General features: G+C 40.6%; 1 protein-coding gene and 6 non-coding genes across 7 annotated transcripts; 3 read left to right on the top strand and 4 right to left on the bottom strand.

The window, feature by feature from the left end:
• Window positions 1-367: 367 nt before the first annotated feature.
• On the bottom strand, window positions 368-438 carry TRNAG-CCC (transfer RNA glycine (anticodon CCC)). Its single transcript has one exon. It is a non-coding gene; the product is annotated as a tRNA-Gly (tRNA).
• Window positions 439-524: 86 nt separating this feature from the next.
• On the bottom strand, window positions 525-597 carry TRNAA-AGC (transfer RNA alanine (anticodon AGC)). The gene has a single exon. It is a non-coding gene; the product is annotated as a tRNA-Ala (tRNA).
• Window positions 598-7,984: 7,387 nt separating this feature from the next.
• Window positions 7,985-8,057, bottom strand: TRNAA-AGC (transfer RNA alanine (anticodon AGC)). Its single transcript has one exon. It is a non-coding gene; the product is annotated as a tRNA-Ala (tRNA).
• Window positions 8,058-8,935: 878 nt separating this feature from the next.
• TRNAA-AGC (transfer RNA alanine (anticodon AGC)) lies at window positions 8,936-9,008 on the top strand. The gene has a single exon. It is a non-coding gene; the product is annotated as a tRNA-Ala (tRNA).
• Window positions 9,009-9,090: 82 nt separating this feature from the next.
• TRNAG-CCC (transfer RNA glycine (anticodon CCC)) lies at window positions 9,091-9,161 on the top strand. The gene has a single exon. It is a non-coding gene; the product is annotated as a tRNA-Gly (tRNA).
• Window positions 9,162-10,190: 1,029 nt separating this feature from the next.
• Window positions 10,191-10,263, top strand: TRNAA-AGC (transfer RNA alanine (anticodon AGC)). Its single transcript has one exon. It is a non-coding gene; the product is annotated as a tRNA-Ala (tRNA).
• Window positions 10,264-11,254: 991 nt separating this feature from the next.
• On the bottom strand, window positions 11,255-17,585 carry LOC123170735 (uncharacterized). Its single transcript, XM_044588518.1, has 7 exons — window positions 17,148-17,585; window positions 16,287-16,341; window positions 15,304-15,516; window positions 13,397-13,482; window positions 12,986-13,296; window positions 12,335-12,406; window positions 11,255-12,252 (listed from the first exon to the last, which is right to left on the bottom strand). Exons 1-7 carry the CDS (start codon window positions 17,583-17,585, stop codon window positions 11,571-11,573), a joined length of 1,857 nt encoding a protein of 618 aa, XP_044444453.1. The 3' UTR covers window positions 11,255-11,570.
• Between the last annotated feature and the right edge of the window lie 182 nt (window positions 17,586-17,767).

The raw sequence follows: 17,767 nt of genomic DNA, 5'->3' as shown, positions 1-17,767 counted from the left end.
AAGCATTTGCAACCACCTTGTTGGGAGAAGAAAGGTTGGTGATATAAATCTTGTAGGTGTTGCTAGCTGGGGTCTTTCTTTGCTGCTGCTTCTGTGACCGGATTTGTGTTGGCTAGCATTATTTTGATGTTTTTGTTCATCATAGTCTTGTTCCTTTTACCCCCAAAAAAGGACCTGGCAGTTGAACCGGGTCTATTTTTGGTTCAACAATGTGCTAATTTCCAGTTCATCTTTATATTTTCACCATGATGTTTCCATTATTTATCTGATAAAAAATTGCAGATATTTCGGCCGATTCCAATGACGACAGTTTCCACAGCAACAAAACAAAATGTACAAAAACTTAAAACTTACAAAAATTAAGAAATGCGCATCCAGGGAATCGAACCCTGGTCAGTACCGTGGGAGGGTACTATGATACCACTACACCAGATGCGCTCAGATGAGGATTCTCCTTTGGTAGATTAATTTGGATTCTAGAGCACTCAGATCTGCAAAGAAATAAAAAAACAAAAAAAGCAGAATGGAGAAGTGGGGTATCGATCCCCATACCTCTCGCATGCTAAGCGAGCGCTCTACCATCTGAGCTACATCCCCGAAGCGTTACGAGGAGTACTTGGCGGCTGTAATCACATCAAAACGGTTTGATATTCCGCACCCGAGATAGCTCTGATCAACGAGCGTGAGCTGTTGATCTGGCCGAGTCTTGGCCGTCTGTTGCATTGCGACCCTGATGGTGTGTTTTTAAGAAATGTGGAAATCGAAGAGCATGATAGCCGCTTGATACTTACGGGGCATCGCCTCCAAGAGAGCATGATTTCACTTCCATTGTTTGAGGCGCAAGAAGAAGATGCTGTGAACCAGGAGCCTCCATTCAACACAGTGCTGCAAGATGACATGCTCCATCTTAATGATTTGGACATCCCATATGAGCCATGTCTTTTGTACTCTGTTCTTATTACTTCTAGTTAGTACTAGTAGTAGAGCTGAACACTTTGTACGGCTCATGGTTGAAGTAGTACTTCTACTATCATCATTTCGTGCTTGTCATGCTGCCTTTGAACATCATGTTAATGTATGTTCTGAACAATGGATTATCTATGCTATACATAGAACAGTTCTACTGTTCTACCCTGTTAACTTTCAGTTTGCACCGTTAAAAGCATGAAAGGCAGGGTGGTTGCAGTTTGAAATGGTAATTCCTTCACGAGAAGTTATTGCATTTCTGTTGCTGAAATGGTTAGTTTACATGCTCCCCTCTGTAATATTTTGATCTTTTATGTTGAGTGCACGCTTTGGTCCTATTGCTTTTAGCATGTACAGGGAGAGGATGGCGGGCAGGAATATACAAAGCTATGAGAGATGAGGGGGAGGTTGAGTAGAGCCTAAGAGGATAGCCAAAGGTATTAGAACCAGCTGCCACTCAGGGTGGGATGGATGCCTCTGAAATTTTTGTTGTTCCTCTCTTTCCAGATATTCCAAGCAGTAGTGGCGAAGCATTCAGTGAACAGAGTCCCTGACCAAGCAACTCGTCCAGCATGCAACTTCTGAAGCCTGTCTCCCCCACTAGGCCAGCTAACTTGGAGTTTGTCCCAACAACAGGCACTGAACTGGCAGTCAAAGAAAAGACGCTCTGCTATTTCTCTGGCAGCTCCACACAGCAGACACTTAAGATCAGTGCCTATGTTGTAGTGTCTCCCACGAAGCATGTCTCTGGGGTTCAATCTATCAGCCATTAGGAGCCAGGGGAAGACTTTAATTTTCATGGTGCACTTGGATTTCCAAATCAGTTTAAACTCTGGGTCAACCTGAACATCTCAGAAGCAGAAGTTGTAATATTTCTTGGCAGAGAAATCTCCCCAGACACAGGACCAGGCATCTATCTGATGGGGGTTCAGACCAACCGAACTGGTTAGCATCTGTAACTGTTTCTCTGGCCTGGATCGACAGTGGCAAGTGGAACAGGTGTTCGAGCGATGTGGAAGTGAGCATAGCTTGAACAGAAATGTCAGGCGAGATGGCAAAAGAAGCACGCGAACATTTTCTGAACTCGTGAACATTTGAAATCATGAACATTTAATTAATTTGTGAAGTTTTTTTAAAATTAGGAACATTTTTTTTATTTGCAAGCATTCTTTGAAATTGTGAACAATTTTTTAGAACCCGTAAACATTTTTTGAATCAAAAAACATTTTTATGAACATTTTTTGAATTAGCAAACATCTGTTTTGAATTGGTGAACTTTTTTGCAATTCATGGATTTTTCTTAAAAAGCCATGAACATTTTTTGAGTTTGTGAACATTTGTTCAATTGTACTAACTTTTTAGAATACATGAACATTTTTCCAAAATCATGAACATGGGCCGGCCCAAAATGGCGCGCTGGGGTGCACGGTACGTCTCGTCCCATCGCGCAACACACGGATATATGTTAAAACTTCACGCTGATAAACATAACATGCGGGTAAAAATAGACCAAAGAAGCCCAGGTTTGAGCACCAAAACAAGTATCAGGCATTCAGAAAATTGCCACAATGTACAATACTCTAAAAACAACATGCAATTCTTTTTAATTTTCCATGAATGTTGAGAATTTTTTTTTCAAAAAAATTGTCTTGTGAAGTAGGTCCCACAATTTCTATGTAATTTGCCATAAAGTTGGTTACAACTAAAAGTGTCGTCATGCAAAAGGAAAAATTGCCATCCTACATGATCGAGAAAAGAATCATGCTTTACCCCCCCCCCCCCCACCCCCATGGCACATCAAAGGTGTGTGGACAATTGCCATGGGGAAAAACCAAAAATTATCGCCACAGATAAAAATAGACACGATTTTGTAGCCAAAAATGCCACACATTTTTTTTATAAATTGACATGCGTTAGAAACTAATTTTTCCATAACTTAAAAACATACAAGAAAAATGAAAGATATACGTTTGAACCAAAGTTATTTAAAATTTGCCATGCGAATATTTACAAACTCTCCCAAAACCATTTATGGAAACATTTGTGTCTATTTGCCATGCAAATATTTACAAAACTCCCCAACAATTCCATCATGGCAAACTATATTTTGTAGCACAGAAATTTTCCTTTTATGTACCATGGGAAATATCTTTCTTTTGGAAAGTGGAAAATTTCCTTCGTTTGTACCATGGCAAATTTACCTAGTGGGACATTGATTTTTTTAGACCTTGGCAAATTTACTTCACGAAACACCGTAATTATTAATTTTTGACCATGACAAATTTACTTCATGGACCATGGTATTTTCTTTTTGTGTGTGATGCAAATTTTATGCATAGAGCAATGAAATTTATTTTTTTTGTAACATAGAAAATTTAATTCTTGGGCCATTGCAAAATTATTGAAGAATCCTTTCTGTATTTTCTGATTTTGTTCTCTAACACGGCAAACTTATTTTTGGCACCATTGCAATTTTATTTTTTACCATGGCGAAAAATCAATTTCAAAACCTATGCACCATAATGAAAAATTACCATCAATTTTATACGGTAAAAAATGATGGACATATAATTACACGTTAATTTGTAAGAAAGTTTTTGTAGGAACGTGGATTTATGCTTTAAAAGGATGGCAAATTTTAGGAATTTGCCATTGGACAATGAGACAAGTGTAAAATGTTTTGGGACACATGAAAATAATAAAATTGCCATAATCTAATTAGTAAATTTTAATTGGTCTAATTAGATTTTTTTCCATAGTCTAAAGAATAAAATTGATGTACTACATAAATTGAAAATGCCATGGTATAAAATAAATAAACTACAATGGAAAGTTTTTGCAGGAATATGGATTTATGATTTGAAAGGATGGCCAATTTTAGGAATTTTCCATTGGACACATGAGACAAGTTCAATATGTGTTAGGTCTTAGGACACATACAAATAATAAAATTGCCATAGTTTAATTTTTTTTTTTGCCATGGTCTAATGAAAAAAATTTGACATGGTCTAAAGAATAAAATTTATGTACTACATAAATTGAAAATGCCATTGTATAAAATAATAAAAATTGCAATGGAAAGTTCGTCACGCAAAATTAAGTTGTGGCACACGATTGCATCATTAAATACGATGTTAGATGCATATAAGAAGAAGAAAAATTGACTAAGCATGAATAACAAAGACATAATAAATTTTTTTAAAGAAAAAGAAGTATTATCTGGAGGTAGAATGAATTAAGAGAATGGTTTTACTATAAAAGAAGAAAGAAAATGAAGAAAAATCCAAAGCAAATGATGACCAAAATTTGTAACAGATTTCGTAGAACTTGCATTGTTCCACAATATGCAATAATAAGCATATAGTAGTACAACTTTAATAATTATTATGATTCAAGTAGGTCACTTACAAAATGAATTTCATAAGTTCCTAACAGGAAACTAAGTAGTGGCAGACGATTGCAACACCAAATACATGGTCCCATGGACAAAAATTGGGATAATCCAATGGCCAAAAAGCGGACTAAGCCATAATAGCAAAGACATTATAAAAAATTGAAGGCGGAATGAATTAGGGCATTGGTATTACGTTAAAATAAGAAAGAAAATGACGAAAAAACTCAAGGAATTGATGACAAATTTTACAGCAGATTTAGTAGTACTTGCACTATTTGGCAATATGTAATAACAAACATACAGTGTAACTTCAATAATTATTATGACTAAAGTAGATCACTTACAAAATAAATTATATTTTAAGTTCTAACACAAAACTAAGTTCTAGCATGATTGCAACATCAAATACAATGTCATATGCACACATATTAGAGAAAATTCGATCGTCAAATAATCAATTTAGCATGAAGAAACAAAGACATCAAAACATCAGCGTTGGAAATTAATCAATTAATAAGCATAGTTAACCGAACGGTAATTTACGTGTCTTGTTGGTGTAATCGTTGTATGCAACCACCTTGCTCGTTGACTCGTGCGTGCTTATCCTGTTTACAGCACCTTTGCAGACTCAACCTAAAGTTTGTGTTCATGCTCGAGTACCGACTTAATGCTATAAAGAAATGAAAACATTACTAAATGTTAAACCTCCTGGTCATTAAATAGATCAGCAAAGTCGAAAAACATGATCAGTCAAAGCCTTACAGAAAGAATACAGCACAAGCATCTATTAGAACTACTGCCAGTTTGACTATGCTATATATTGAATTAAAAAAAGAAATAACAATATATTGAATATAAAAATGAAAGAAGAATGTAGTGGCAGATGCTCTTGGATGAGGGAACGGTTTTGGGCCCCCGAGATCCATAGGAGCCATCACTATCGGGCTAGACCCAAGAGTTGGAGGACCTCGATGGCGCTATATGGTGATTGGAGAGAAGAGCTAGCAAGCAAGGAACCGGTACCGAGATGGACCAGTGGAGCAAGCCCACCGCGTCTGCACCCGAGTTATATAACCCTAGCCGTGTCGAGTATATAAGGCAGGCAAGGGAGCATACAACGGGGATCCAAGACATTCTAGATCATCCTAGAGCTAGGGTTTTCCCCTACCATCATCTTCCTCCTCTCCGCCACCAGGCAGAGAGCTTGTAACCCAAGAAATAAATCTCTCCGGTGATCCACCCGGTCGTTGACGAGCACTCGAGCAATACAACCACCAAAGGCAGGAGCATGTTCTGACCTTCTCTCGGAGGGCCCAAACCTAAGTTAAATCCATGTCTCGTTCCTTGCCATCTCGATCCGCCGCTCACACGCCCCTCTGAATAAATACGCCGCCGATCGGCGGGACTACATGTTATGAAAGACCAACTGTTGGTGCACCAGGTAGGGGCGGCACACGCGGATCTGTTGAACGAGTCGAGATGGTCCCTTTAGCCTGCCCTCAAACGGTGGCTTCTCGTCGTGTCGAGCCCCCCCCCCCCTCCCTCGGTCCCCGCCACTTTGTCTCCTCTGAAGCGGTGAGCCGAATCCTCGTTGTCCCCTTCGTCATCGGCCAGACCTTCTAGTTTGGGTGCCTCAGCTTTAGAGTCGACAGCCATGGCGAGCTATGTGCCTGCAAAGCCGAACCCTGCCACGCGGAGGCCCGAATGCTTGCCCAACAACCAACAATGAGCCCACGGAACACTGCTTCCAGGCGGCGGAGGCCTCGTAACCAGAAGGCGTCTGACAACTGAGGCAGGGCACACCCCTAAAAAAAACTGAGGCGGAGCACATGACAGCACAACTGGGCCATCCCAAGGAGGATGCTCCCTTCACGACCAAGGTCTCGACACCGCACCAACAAGTGTTGCTTCCTTCTCAAGTACCACGTCGAAGGCTTCCCCTCTACGTCTCTCGGTCCACAAGCTTGACTCGCATGTGCACTATACATCCACAAACTTCCAAAGTGTGGTAGTCGGGTATACAAACTTGGCACGTCCGCACGTGGTGGCAAAAAAGTCCCTAACCAATCAAATCACGCCATCTGGCGGCCACGTCAGACCTGTCGGCCCAGCTGGATGTGCGTGCCATCGTTGTTTGTGAATACCCCCTTCCTATTTCTTGAAGTAACTCGCAACACTTGCGTACAATTTTGTTAATAAAACTCATCAAGTCGTGGACAGTTAAGTTGCAGTCCTAATGGTTGTTTGGAGGGCTCACACATTGCAAAGCGGGCCGTGTTAAGATTTGGGCGCTGCCACTCGCTCTCTTTTTTTCTTTTGAAAGATCCAGCGTTCACTGGCTTTTCATTGATTTAGCAGAAGGAGATTACGAAGTTTTGGTCAAGTGACCAGAACCCGAGCGGCATGAGCTACTGCTGGCGGGCACTAGGTAACAGAAAAATGTGAGAAACAGAGGAGCACCTCCTCTTTCTCGATTCCTCATGGCTATATCTCACGTTTGATCCCTTGAGCCCAGCATCTGAGGAACTGAATTTACTGATGGATACGGTAGCAGAAGCCCGCTGGTGTAGATAACAGCCGGTCTTTTTACTGGAATGCTGTAATTGTGTCCTGATGTTGATACTGCATTGCCGAGATTTGGCGACTGAATAAACCAAATGCAGAAGAATTTGGATTTGTACACATGTGCAAAAACAAAACAAAACAGAAAACAAAAATTGGAGAAGCACAGAAACTATGATTCTTACGGTATTATGGGGACACAACCTGATTATTGCTCAAGGAAAGGCACACCAGGCACGGGATATGCTAAATCGAGCATACAAAGCACGCAGCCATGTTCAGAACTCGATCTCAGTGATGAGTTGAATTGTACTGCTCTCACACATCGTACTACATGGCCTCGATGGGCTTATATAGGGTACATCAGTAGAGTACAGAGAGGTGGGGTGAGAGGTTACATCGGCATGCCTAGCATGCAGGACGTGCAGGCGCACGTTGAGCGAGAGAGAGGGGCTGGCCGTTTAGCCCAGCAGCAGACCCGTTCAGGTGGTTCAGCCACCTGATGACTGGAGAGTACGCGCAGTCGAACATGATGAACTGAAAACACAAATTCATCCCCTGCTGATAGACTGAAACTTCAAGCAGAAGAACAAAACTCAAGAAGTTCCCAGCTCACTGCAAGAACCACCACAGAGATGCAGCTAGCAACGTTCAAGTAGTGGCCATTGTCAACGTTTATGAGTCTGCGAAAGAGCTGTTTATGAGTATGCAAAATAACAACAAATGGAGAAGTTCACTACTGATAAGAGCTGTTTATGAGTCTGCGAAAGTAAAACAAAGAGTGCTTTTTCAAAGTATATATTCAGATCCTGATAAGAGCTGTTTATGGAGTTATGATGATGACATTTTGCTCTTGGCATGTGATTATTGCTGCACTGCTTTGGCTTGCAGAAAAAATCTATTTGTGCGCATTTATTTGTTTTCCCTTTTATGTGATTTTTCGCGTGTTTGGGAGATTTGGAGTTTGCAAAAGTGAAGTCAAGAATCAAGATAGTTTTTCTCTACAGAGAATTGCAGAAAAAAAACAAAGAAAGAAAAATCGAGATGTAAACAAAAGAAGAATGGAGAAGTGGGGTATCGATCCCCATACCTCTCGCATGCTAAGCGAGCGCTCTACCATCTGAGCTACATCCCCTTTTCTTTCTTTTTACAAATCCTTCCATAAATGTACTTGCACAGTTGCAATGCAAGGTCCGTACAGCTACATCCCCTGATTTGGCAATGGTAATTAACAAAGACACTTAATACCTGTTCAAGATTCTCTGCGTGTGTATGAAATTCTAGCGGTGTAACTCGAACGGCATAGTTCACGGAGGCGAAGGGGGTCAATTTTGTTCATGTGTTTCAAAAATTGTTCATGTTTTCCAAATTTCATTCACATTTTGAAAATTTGTTCACAACTAAAACACATTGTTCGGAACCAAGGTTTTCCTATTTTGTTTACAATTATAAAAAAGGAATTCGAAACCTGTTCACAATGCAAAAAAGTATTTAGAATTTGAAATTTGTTTGCAATTTTGAAAAATGTTTACGGCAGCCTTGCAGAAAATAACACCAGCCAACACCCTACTTACATCAGACCATAACATGCTGATCAAGATGACACCAGATATCCTGGTCACAAAATCAGGAGGAAAGCAAAGAAAGACAAAATTACTTGCCACTGGTAACAATCAGACATTCAGACACACCACCAGATTCTATTCCCAGATGTATGCCTGATGAAAAACATCTCCATACAAAGAGCGGGAGCGACAAGGTGAAAAAAGCAATTGTACGTAAGTAAGTGTGCACTGAGCATAAAAGATCAAAAGATTAAGTTACAGAGGGGAGCATGCAAACTGATTAACCATTTCAACAACAAAAATTTGAATAACTTGTCGCCAAGGAATTGGCATTTCAAACCGCAGCCACCATGCCTCTGAAAAAGGTGGTCGCGTATGGCAATTGCACCAACAAGACACGTGCTTTACTGGCAGATAAGTAATATTGTTAATTACCATAACCAACCAAGGGGATGTAGCTCAGATGGTAGAGCGCTCGCTTAGCATGCGAGAGGTATGGGGATCGATACCCCACTTCTCCAATTCTTTTTGGTTTTTTTATTTCTTTGCAGATCTGAGTGCTCTAGAATCCAAATTAAACTACCAAAGGAAAACACCACCAAAGCGCATCTGGTGTAGTGGTATCATTGTACCCTCCCACGGTACTGACCAGGGTTCGATTCCCTGGATGCGCAATCATTTGTTTTTTTTATTAATTATTGTAAGTTTAAGTTTTTTATACATCTATGATGATGATGTGGGAATTGACACCATCTGAATCGGTCAAATTATCACCAAGATAATGGAAACGTCATGGTCAAACTATGTAAGCTACAAATCTTCAACCAGATAAATATGAACTGCGAATTAGCACATTTTTTAGTCCTTTTTTTGGGGGGGGGCGGGGGGTAAAAGGAACAAGACCAGATGCCACTATGATGAACAAGAATATATAAGACATGAAAAAGAAAGACCCCAGCTTAGAACATTATAACTAGTGATCATAGGCTCGAACTGGAATGCGCCGGGCATTGGCTAGGTTAAACTGAACACGGATGGTTCCTATCTTATCGCTGATGTGCTTGGCTGCAACTGGAATGGTGCTAATTTGATGTCAGGATGGTCTTGAGTCGGAACTGGATGCTAATGGTGCAATTATCTTCACAACATGATGAACATAATCAAATGTCAGGATGCTCTTGAGTCAGAAGTGAATGCTACTCCCTCCGTCCTAAAATGTAAGATCAATTTTGACACTAATGATCTTACATTTTGGGACGGAGGGAGTATCTCTGAAGGTGTTCTGCTAGCTCTGCAATGGGGTATTTTGCCCATAGTTGTTGAATCGGGCTGCCTCGAGGCCGTTGACGTGCTGAGAGACTCTTTCTTGATTCGGGAGATCAAAAGGAAACTGAATGAACGAGATACTTGTATTACTCATGTGGGTCACAACCAGAATAATGTAAGCCACTTCATGGCTAGTTATGGCAGGGTTCAGAGCTGTACGGCTGTTTTTTCGTTAGGTTCGTGACCTCCTGAGTCGTTAAACTTTGGTGAAACTGAACGCAAAAAACAAAGTGGGGGTACACGTAACCACCTTTTTATACACCACACAGTTGCGATTTTCAACAAGACATGTAAATTTCTCGGCAAAAAGAAGACAGGACACGTAAATTACCGTATACTATAGTTATGTATATTAGTTAATTGTAAGTATCGCAAAAGGGGATGTAGCTCAGATGGTAGAGCGCTCGCTTAGCATGCGAGAGGTATGGGGATCGATACCCCACTTCTCCATTCTCCTTTTTTTTCTTAAATTTCTTTATTTTAATTTTTAATTCTTGCAGATCTGACTGAATTACCCACTTCTCCATTTTTTTTGTTTGTTTTTTGCACATCTGAATATAATGCACTCCGTAAAAAACACTATCTTGACTTTGCTTCTGCAGAACTCCAGATCTCACAAATCCTTCTAGGCATAAAAACAAAAACAAGCACACAATCTTTCCCTCAAACCAAAGCAGCACAAATAATAAAATTTCACAGGCCAAAAGCAAAATGTTACTGCTATCTCTTTCCAAATATAAAGAGCAAAATGTTACTGAAGACACAATCACAGCATATTAATTCCAGGAAAAACTCCTGCCCTACACCCAGCCAATATTATTCAGTCATCAATAATCGCGCCAACGCAACACAACATCCACACCAAGACACAATTACAGCATTCCAGGAAAAAATAACAGCTCTGATTATCTACACAATAGGCTCCTGACTACAGTATCTATCAGTGAATTCAGATCTCACAAATCCTTCTAGGCATAAAAACAAAAACAAGCACACAATCTTTCCCTCAAACCAAAGCAGCACAAATAATAAAATTTCACAGGCCAAAAGCAAAATGTTACTGCTATCTCTTTCCAAATATAAAGAGCAAAATGTTACTGAAGACACAATCACAGCATATTAATTCCAGGAAAAACTCCTGCCCTACACCCAGCCAATATTATTCAGTCATCAATAATCGCGCCAACGCAACACAACATCCACACCAAGACACAATTACAGCATTCCAGGAAAAAATAACAGCTCTGATTATCTACACAATAGGCTCCTGACTACAGTATCTATCAGTGAATTCAGATCTCACAAATCCTTCTAGGCATAAAAACAAAAACAAGCACACAATCTTTCCCTCAAACCAAAGCAGCACAAATAATAAAATTTCACAGGCCAAAAGCAAAATGTTACTGCTATCTCTTTCCAAATATAAAGAGCAAAATGTTACTGAAGACACAATCACAGCATATTAATTCCAGGAAAAACTCCTGCCCTACACCCAGCCAATATTATTCAGTCATCAATAATCGCGCCAACGCAACACAACATCCACACCAAGACACAATTACAGCATTCCAGGAAAAAATAACAGCTCTGATTATCTACACAATAGGCTCCTGACTACAGTATCTATCAGTGAATTCAGTTCCTGAAATGTACATCTCAACTTCCCCTTTCCAGTTTCCAGGTATCGATAAACTTTTCCGACATTGCATCCCAAGATTTTGAGTACAGACACGGTCGGTCACACATGATATGGCTGGCTACCAGCCCAGGTTTATTCTGGTCCTTGGTCTGTTGTGTATGGTCCGCACGCTGACACGGGGCTGCTCGGAGGACTCGTGGCTCCCGACGGAGAGGGAGTCCATGTCGTCGTTGATGGTGCGGTTGATCATCTGTAGCTGCCTGTGCTCCATCCGCTGCCCCCTGGCCTGGGAGTCCGCGCCGTTGTTGACGAAGAACGCGCCGCTGCCAGGCGTCCTCTCATGAGGCGGCCTGTTCAGCCGGTCTCTGAGGTCCTCGCCATGAGATGGCGCGTCACGCGGATATCTTGGCTCTCTCGGCCTCTCAACGGAGTCCCTTTCTCTGTCAGAACTCGGTGGATATCTTGGCTCTCTCGACCACCCAATGGAGTCCCTCTCTCTGTCAGAGCTCACACTGGAGATAGGGCTCTGTGGGTGCTGTGGAGGTTGGTCTCCAAGAATGCCCCCCCATCCAACCTTTCCAGCAGGTGTCGTTCTTCCTTTGGATTTCCTGCTTCTGGATGATCTGCTGCCTGGATCCCGAGTTTGTACGCCAAGCTGCTTCCCCTTGCCTTCATCCGAGGATCTGCTAGTTTCGGGTGCAGCTGGTGCTTCGAGAGGAGTGATGTTCAGCAGTTCAGGGTCATCCTTGAAACTGAACGGACGCTTTGCAGGATCCATTTTTCTGAAGGTAATGGATATCCTGTACATCAATCAGAGTTCCAGCATAATGTCAGAGGTGAACAAATCAAGTTCAGAAAAATAATGCAACATACAACTATAACCTTTTGGATGGTACCGCTGGAACACAATGCTTTGCAACATCAGCACCATTGCCATTTATGACGAGCACAGACCTGTGAATGTTCACATTTAGTGTTCAGCAAAGGAAGCAAAGAATGACAGCATAAAACTACAGAGATCACTGCACACATCACATACAATTCATGACACCCAGGTAAAGAAACAAAGACAAGATAACAATAAAAAAGAAAATCACTAGAAAATGGCTCATAATCATTAGAAAATAGCTTATCTTGGCACAAACTTGAGATAACTTCAGATCAAAGCTAACAAGCTCAGCACCTCAATGTGCTATGCAGCAAGCAATATCATTTACATGTATCAAACGGACTTTGCATGATATTGGTATTCATATGAGATCAGAACTTCGGAATGTCAAAAAATAAAATAAAATCAAAACTATCCACACATGTACAGTCAAGATGTCATGCAGTAAGCAAATGAATCAGACACGGTCTTTGAATTCATATGCAATCAAAATTCTCAAATCTCCAGGAATATAATCAATTCAGAGTTTCAGACCTATCCATACACTACATAATTAAGTGTGAATACTACATGCAAAAGGAAGTGTCAATTCTGCATGATATTCATAAGCATAGAGGAAAATCGAGAGAAGATAACCAACATACCCAACAGGCAGAGGAATTGCAAATGAGCCCGTAAATTCTCCAGGACCAGCGATTTTCAGACTAGACCCAAAAAGTATGTCGCATTCACTGAGGAATGAAACAGTACAAAATGGTCGAACAAAATCATGGCTGTCTATATGTGGTGGAATGCAATCTCCAGGGTCATACATGTTGACAATGCAACTGTCTGGCACACAATCCGTTGGCAGAATACGCCACCTTACCAATCTCTTGATCATGACCTTAAATAGTTCAGGGATCGGATCAGAAACAAAAGTTCGAATGATGCCTGGTGGATTTCCTTTCCTGTCCTGCCATTAGAAATTTCACCTTGAGATAGATCTATGAATAGGCTTCACTAATGTTGAAATGTAGCTTACAAGAAGATGGAATTAAGAATAAGGTAAGTACCGTAGCATAGTTATAACAGCATCCAAATTGAATTGTTACCCGCCCTTTACCACGCATCCATTTCTCAGGTTCTGTATATGTACGATCTGACAAGGGGGGAATATTTGTTGTAAGGTTTAGCCACAGAAAGTAAAGAAAAAACTGTTGGGGGGGATGCAATTAGAACTTGCTGAAACATAAATGAAGAAATAAACATTATTAGCATTGCATTAGAAATACAAAAGTAACATGTTCTCAAAAATCACTTTAACAGTTAGGCAATTAATTATTATTATTTTCATAAAATTTGCTAAGTAGAAACTACATAATGAAATTGGAAAACCTTAAAGAAGATACCACTAGTAACAATAAGAACACAGAATAGATGTAAGGTGAATCAGGAAAAGTTGCATTCATTACATTTCTGCCAGTTTTTGGTTATACGTTACAGGGTTCATGCCAGGGGATGTGCACGCGGGTTACAATGGCCATCAACTTTGGTATGGAAGTGGGGGTATAGTAGGTTCACTAGCACCTTGGACCCTTGAGGTGTACTGGTGCACTAGGCTATGGGAAATTCTAGTACAGCAGCTAATGATCATAGGTGACACAAGGAGGACATGAGTACTTCATTGAATAGGTCATGCTAGAATGTGATACAGCAAAACAACTGTGAGAACAGCCCATTCTAAAATAGTTAAAATTAAAACAAAAGAGACGTGGATTCAAATACCAGAAGACAACCGAAAAGTATGTTCTTTTTAAAAAAGGAAAGTAGCGAGACAACAGCACATCTACACACTATTATTACTTCAGTCATGGTTATCATGGGATACAGGACTGTAAGAGTCACTAGACATGCAAGCATGCTATGTTATTCATGCTTACAAATGATAATTTGTAGCAGTGTCAGTACTCATTATATGAGAACAGAAACAATGAAGCCAAAATCATCAGAGAGAATTGCACAAAAGATACAGAAACAGACACCCTAAGATTTATGTGAATGGAGGCATCACAATATCAGAAGTATGTGAGCAAATTAAATAGATACTCCCTCTGTAAAGAAATATAAGAGTGTTTAGTGATCTAAACGCTCTTATATTTACAGAGGGAGTAGGTGCCAAAAGATGGGGATTTTTTTATGTACATTACTATTCACTAGATTTCTCCATAATATACTTCCAGTTATCTAGAGTTGGCATTATATGGTATTTTAGTCTATTACTGGCTCCTACCATGAAAGCACAGGCAAAAATTACCAAATACCAATTTATCTTCCTCATCAAGTTTGATTGATTACAGTCAAGCAAAGCTGAATCTGCTATAGTTTTCATAGATCTGGTAATCTAACATATGACTAAGAAAAGTTTCCAACTTTGGGTCAAGATCCCATATATAGTTAACATAACAAATGTAAATCTATGAAACTTCGGGTCAAGATCCCATACAGTTAACATAACAAATGTAAATCTGAAAGTCATAGCTCCCAAAATAGATGTTCTAGTCACTTCCTTGATGGAGAAATTAATAGCTCCCACAAGAAATAAAAGACAGAGAGACGAAGAAAAAATTTCTACACAACAGAGCTACTCTATCCATATAGAGACCTTCCTACGCTGACCTAAAATCAGAATAAGTCCCATAGTCCATACTCAACTTAACCGAAAGTCACACACACCTCCATAAACCATAGTCCATACCCCGGGCACTACGGCCTTAGTACCAGTCATGTAACTGAACTTGAAACACATCATCTCCGATACAGCTACAAGACCAGGCACGAACTTGCATCCTCCTGAACTAATACCGACCTCTCTACGCAACCCTAGAAGCAAACAATTTTCTGGATTCTACACAATAGAAATACGGCCTAGTATACCGAACTGAGAACACTCCATTGATGAAAGCCAATATGTAAGGCTCACCTCCAAGCTCCCCGCGCTTTCCCATCTCCTGCAGGCCGTAGACGCAGTCGACGATGCGCTTCTGCTCGGCGGTGCTGAACACGCCGGCGTGGAGCTCCAGGCCGGCGAGGATGTTGACGAGCTGGCCCTTGACCCTCTCGAGGCATATGAAGTCGTCCTTCCGCAGCACGTTCCGGAACCGATGCAGCTCCCGCTGCTCCCTCGTCAGCCTCGCTTAGCATGCGAGAGGTATGGGGATCGATACCCCACTTCTCCATTTCTCTTTATGTTTTCACAATGAATTCAGTAAAATCCAAACCAATTCAGTTCTGAGTGTGAAGAACTAGTATCTTACTGAAAAATCGGGATTGTCCATCTGGTCTTGCATGAACCCCAGAAAGAAACTAAAACTGTCACCGTGAGCTACAAGTCTTGATGCAGACATGGATGACTTGAATTTGCATATTTACCAGGTTTATTAGAGGGAACAAAATGAAAACAGAGGGATTAGAGGTGTTGCTGCGAAAACTGTCACCATCTGAATCAGCAAAATTATCACCAATTTTTAATAAGATAAAATAATGGAAACATCATGGTGAAACTGTCACCGTGCAAGCTACAAATCTTCATCCATATAAAGATGAACTATGAATTAGCACATTTACCTGGTACTGTTTTGGGGGTAAATTGAAAGGAACAACACCAGGTTGCACTATGACCGACAGAAACACAAAGACATGCAACAGCAGCCTTACAGAAAAATAACGCCAGGAAACAAATTTATTCAGTCAATCGAGTGTAAAAAAAAAGGCAATCAATCTCGCCAATGCAGCATCCACGTCAATTGGCAGTTGCAACATTCCAGGATTAAAAACAGCTCCTGATTAAATTCAGTTCATAGTGAAATCCAATCAATCAAGTTCATAACCATTTCAACTAGTCCAAATCACTGAACATGAAAGATAAAAAACTAAGCTACAGAAGGGGGTATCAAAACTACTAACCATTTGAACAACTAAATGCCATAAACTCTCGGAAAGGAATTATCAGTGTTTGAAACTGCAACCACGGCTTAATAACAATGCAAACTGAAAGTAAACATGGTGAACAGCATAAAAGTTTGATATATCATAGATACTCCATTGTTTCGAAACATTAACATAATGCTCAAGATAGCATAACAGGCACCAAGTGATGATAGCAGGAAGGAGCTACTTCAGACATACAAAGTGTTCAGTTCTACTAGCAGTACTAAAAAGGAAGACCGTAGAACAGAAAGTAAGGTTCATACAAGATAGATACTCCATGGGCACAGCAAAATCAGTAGGACCAAAGTGTGCACTGAGCATGAAAGATCAAAATATTCAGCTACATAACCATGTCAGCACCTAAAATGCCATAACTTATCGCCAAGGAATTATCATTTCAAACTGCAACCATGCCTTTCGTCACTTTTGATAACAAAAATTGAAGGTGAACTCAGGAGAACAGTACAACAGTTCTATCTAGCAATAGATATACCATTCTTCATAATATACGTTAACACGATGTTCAAGATAACATGACAAGCATGACGATGAAACTAGAGTACTACTTCAGAAATACAAAGTGTTTGGTTCTACTAGTAGTAGTACTAAAAAGTAAGAACATGGAACAGAAGGCAAGGTTCATACAGATACAGGGTAGATACTACCAAGGGCACAACAAACAACTAGTCCAAATCATTAATATGGAATGGAGCATGGCGTCTTATAGCACCATGACGAATGTAGGAGGCTCGTTGCTCACAGCATCTTATTCTTCTTCTTGGGCCTCAAACAACTAGTCCAAAGCATTAAGATGAGCATGGCATCATCTTATAGCACCATGACGAATGGAGGAGGCTCGTTGCTCACAGCATCTTCTTCTGCTTGCACGTCAAACAATGGGACTAAAACCATGCTCTCTTGGAAGCGGTGCCTAGAAAGTGTCGAGCGGTTCTCATGCTCTTTGCTTTCTACATTCCCTAAGAACACACCATCGATGTCACAATGCAGTAGACGGCGAGGACGCTGCGCCATCAACAGCTCACGCTCGTTGATCACAGCCAGCCTAGGGATAGATTTCCACAACTTAAGCGGTGGAGATGCCTCCATCGCTAACAAGTTAATCCGGTATCGGAACCCCCAGGTCTGTGCATCATAGTCCTGCAACACCCAAACACCCACAGTAACATAGTCGGGATCGGTGCAGCCGTACATAGCAAGGTCGCCGCCCGTGTCCAACAGTGTCACAAGATCGCCCAACTGTGCCGGGCGGCTCATCTACCGGAACGTCTAGGCCACGGTGTCAAATACCGTTATGCTGCCGCCCATTGTTCGGAACTAAGTTTTTCAAAATTTGTTCACGATTAAAAAAAAGACTTTAAAATTTGTTCACAATTCAAATAAATGTTCAGAATTCGAAAACTTTTCGCAATTCAAATAATGTTTGTGTTTTCAAAACA

This window comes from Triticum aestivum, chromosome 7D (genome assembly GCF_018294505.1).
Source record: "Triticum aestivum cultivar Chinese Spring chromosome 7D, IWGSC CS RefSeq v2.1, whole genome shotgun sequence".
Classification (NCBI taxonomy): domain Eukaryota; kingdom Viridiplantae; phylum Streptophyta; class Magnoliopsida; order Poales; family Poaceae; genus Triticum; species Triticum aestivum.
The sequence above is the reverse complement of the archived record's forward strand: the minus strand, read 5'-3'. Positions and strand labels throughout refer to the sequence as shown.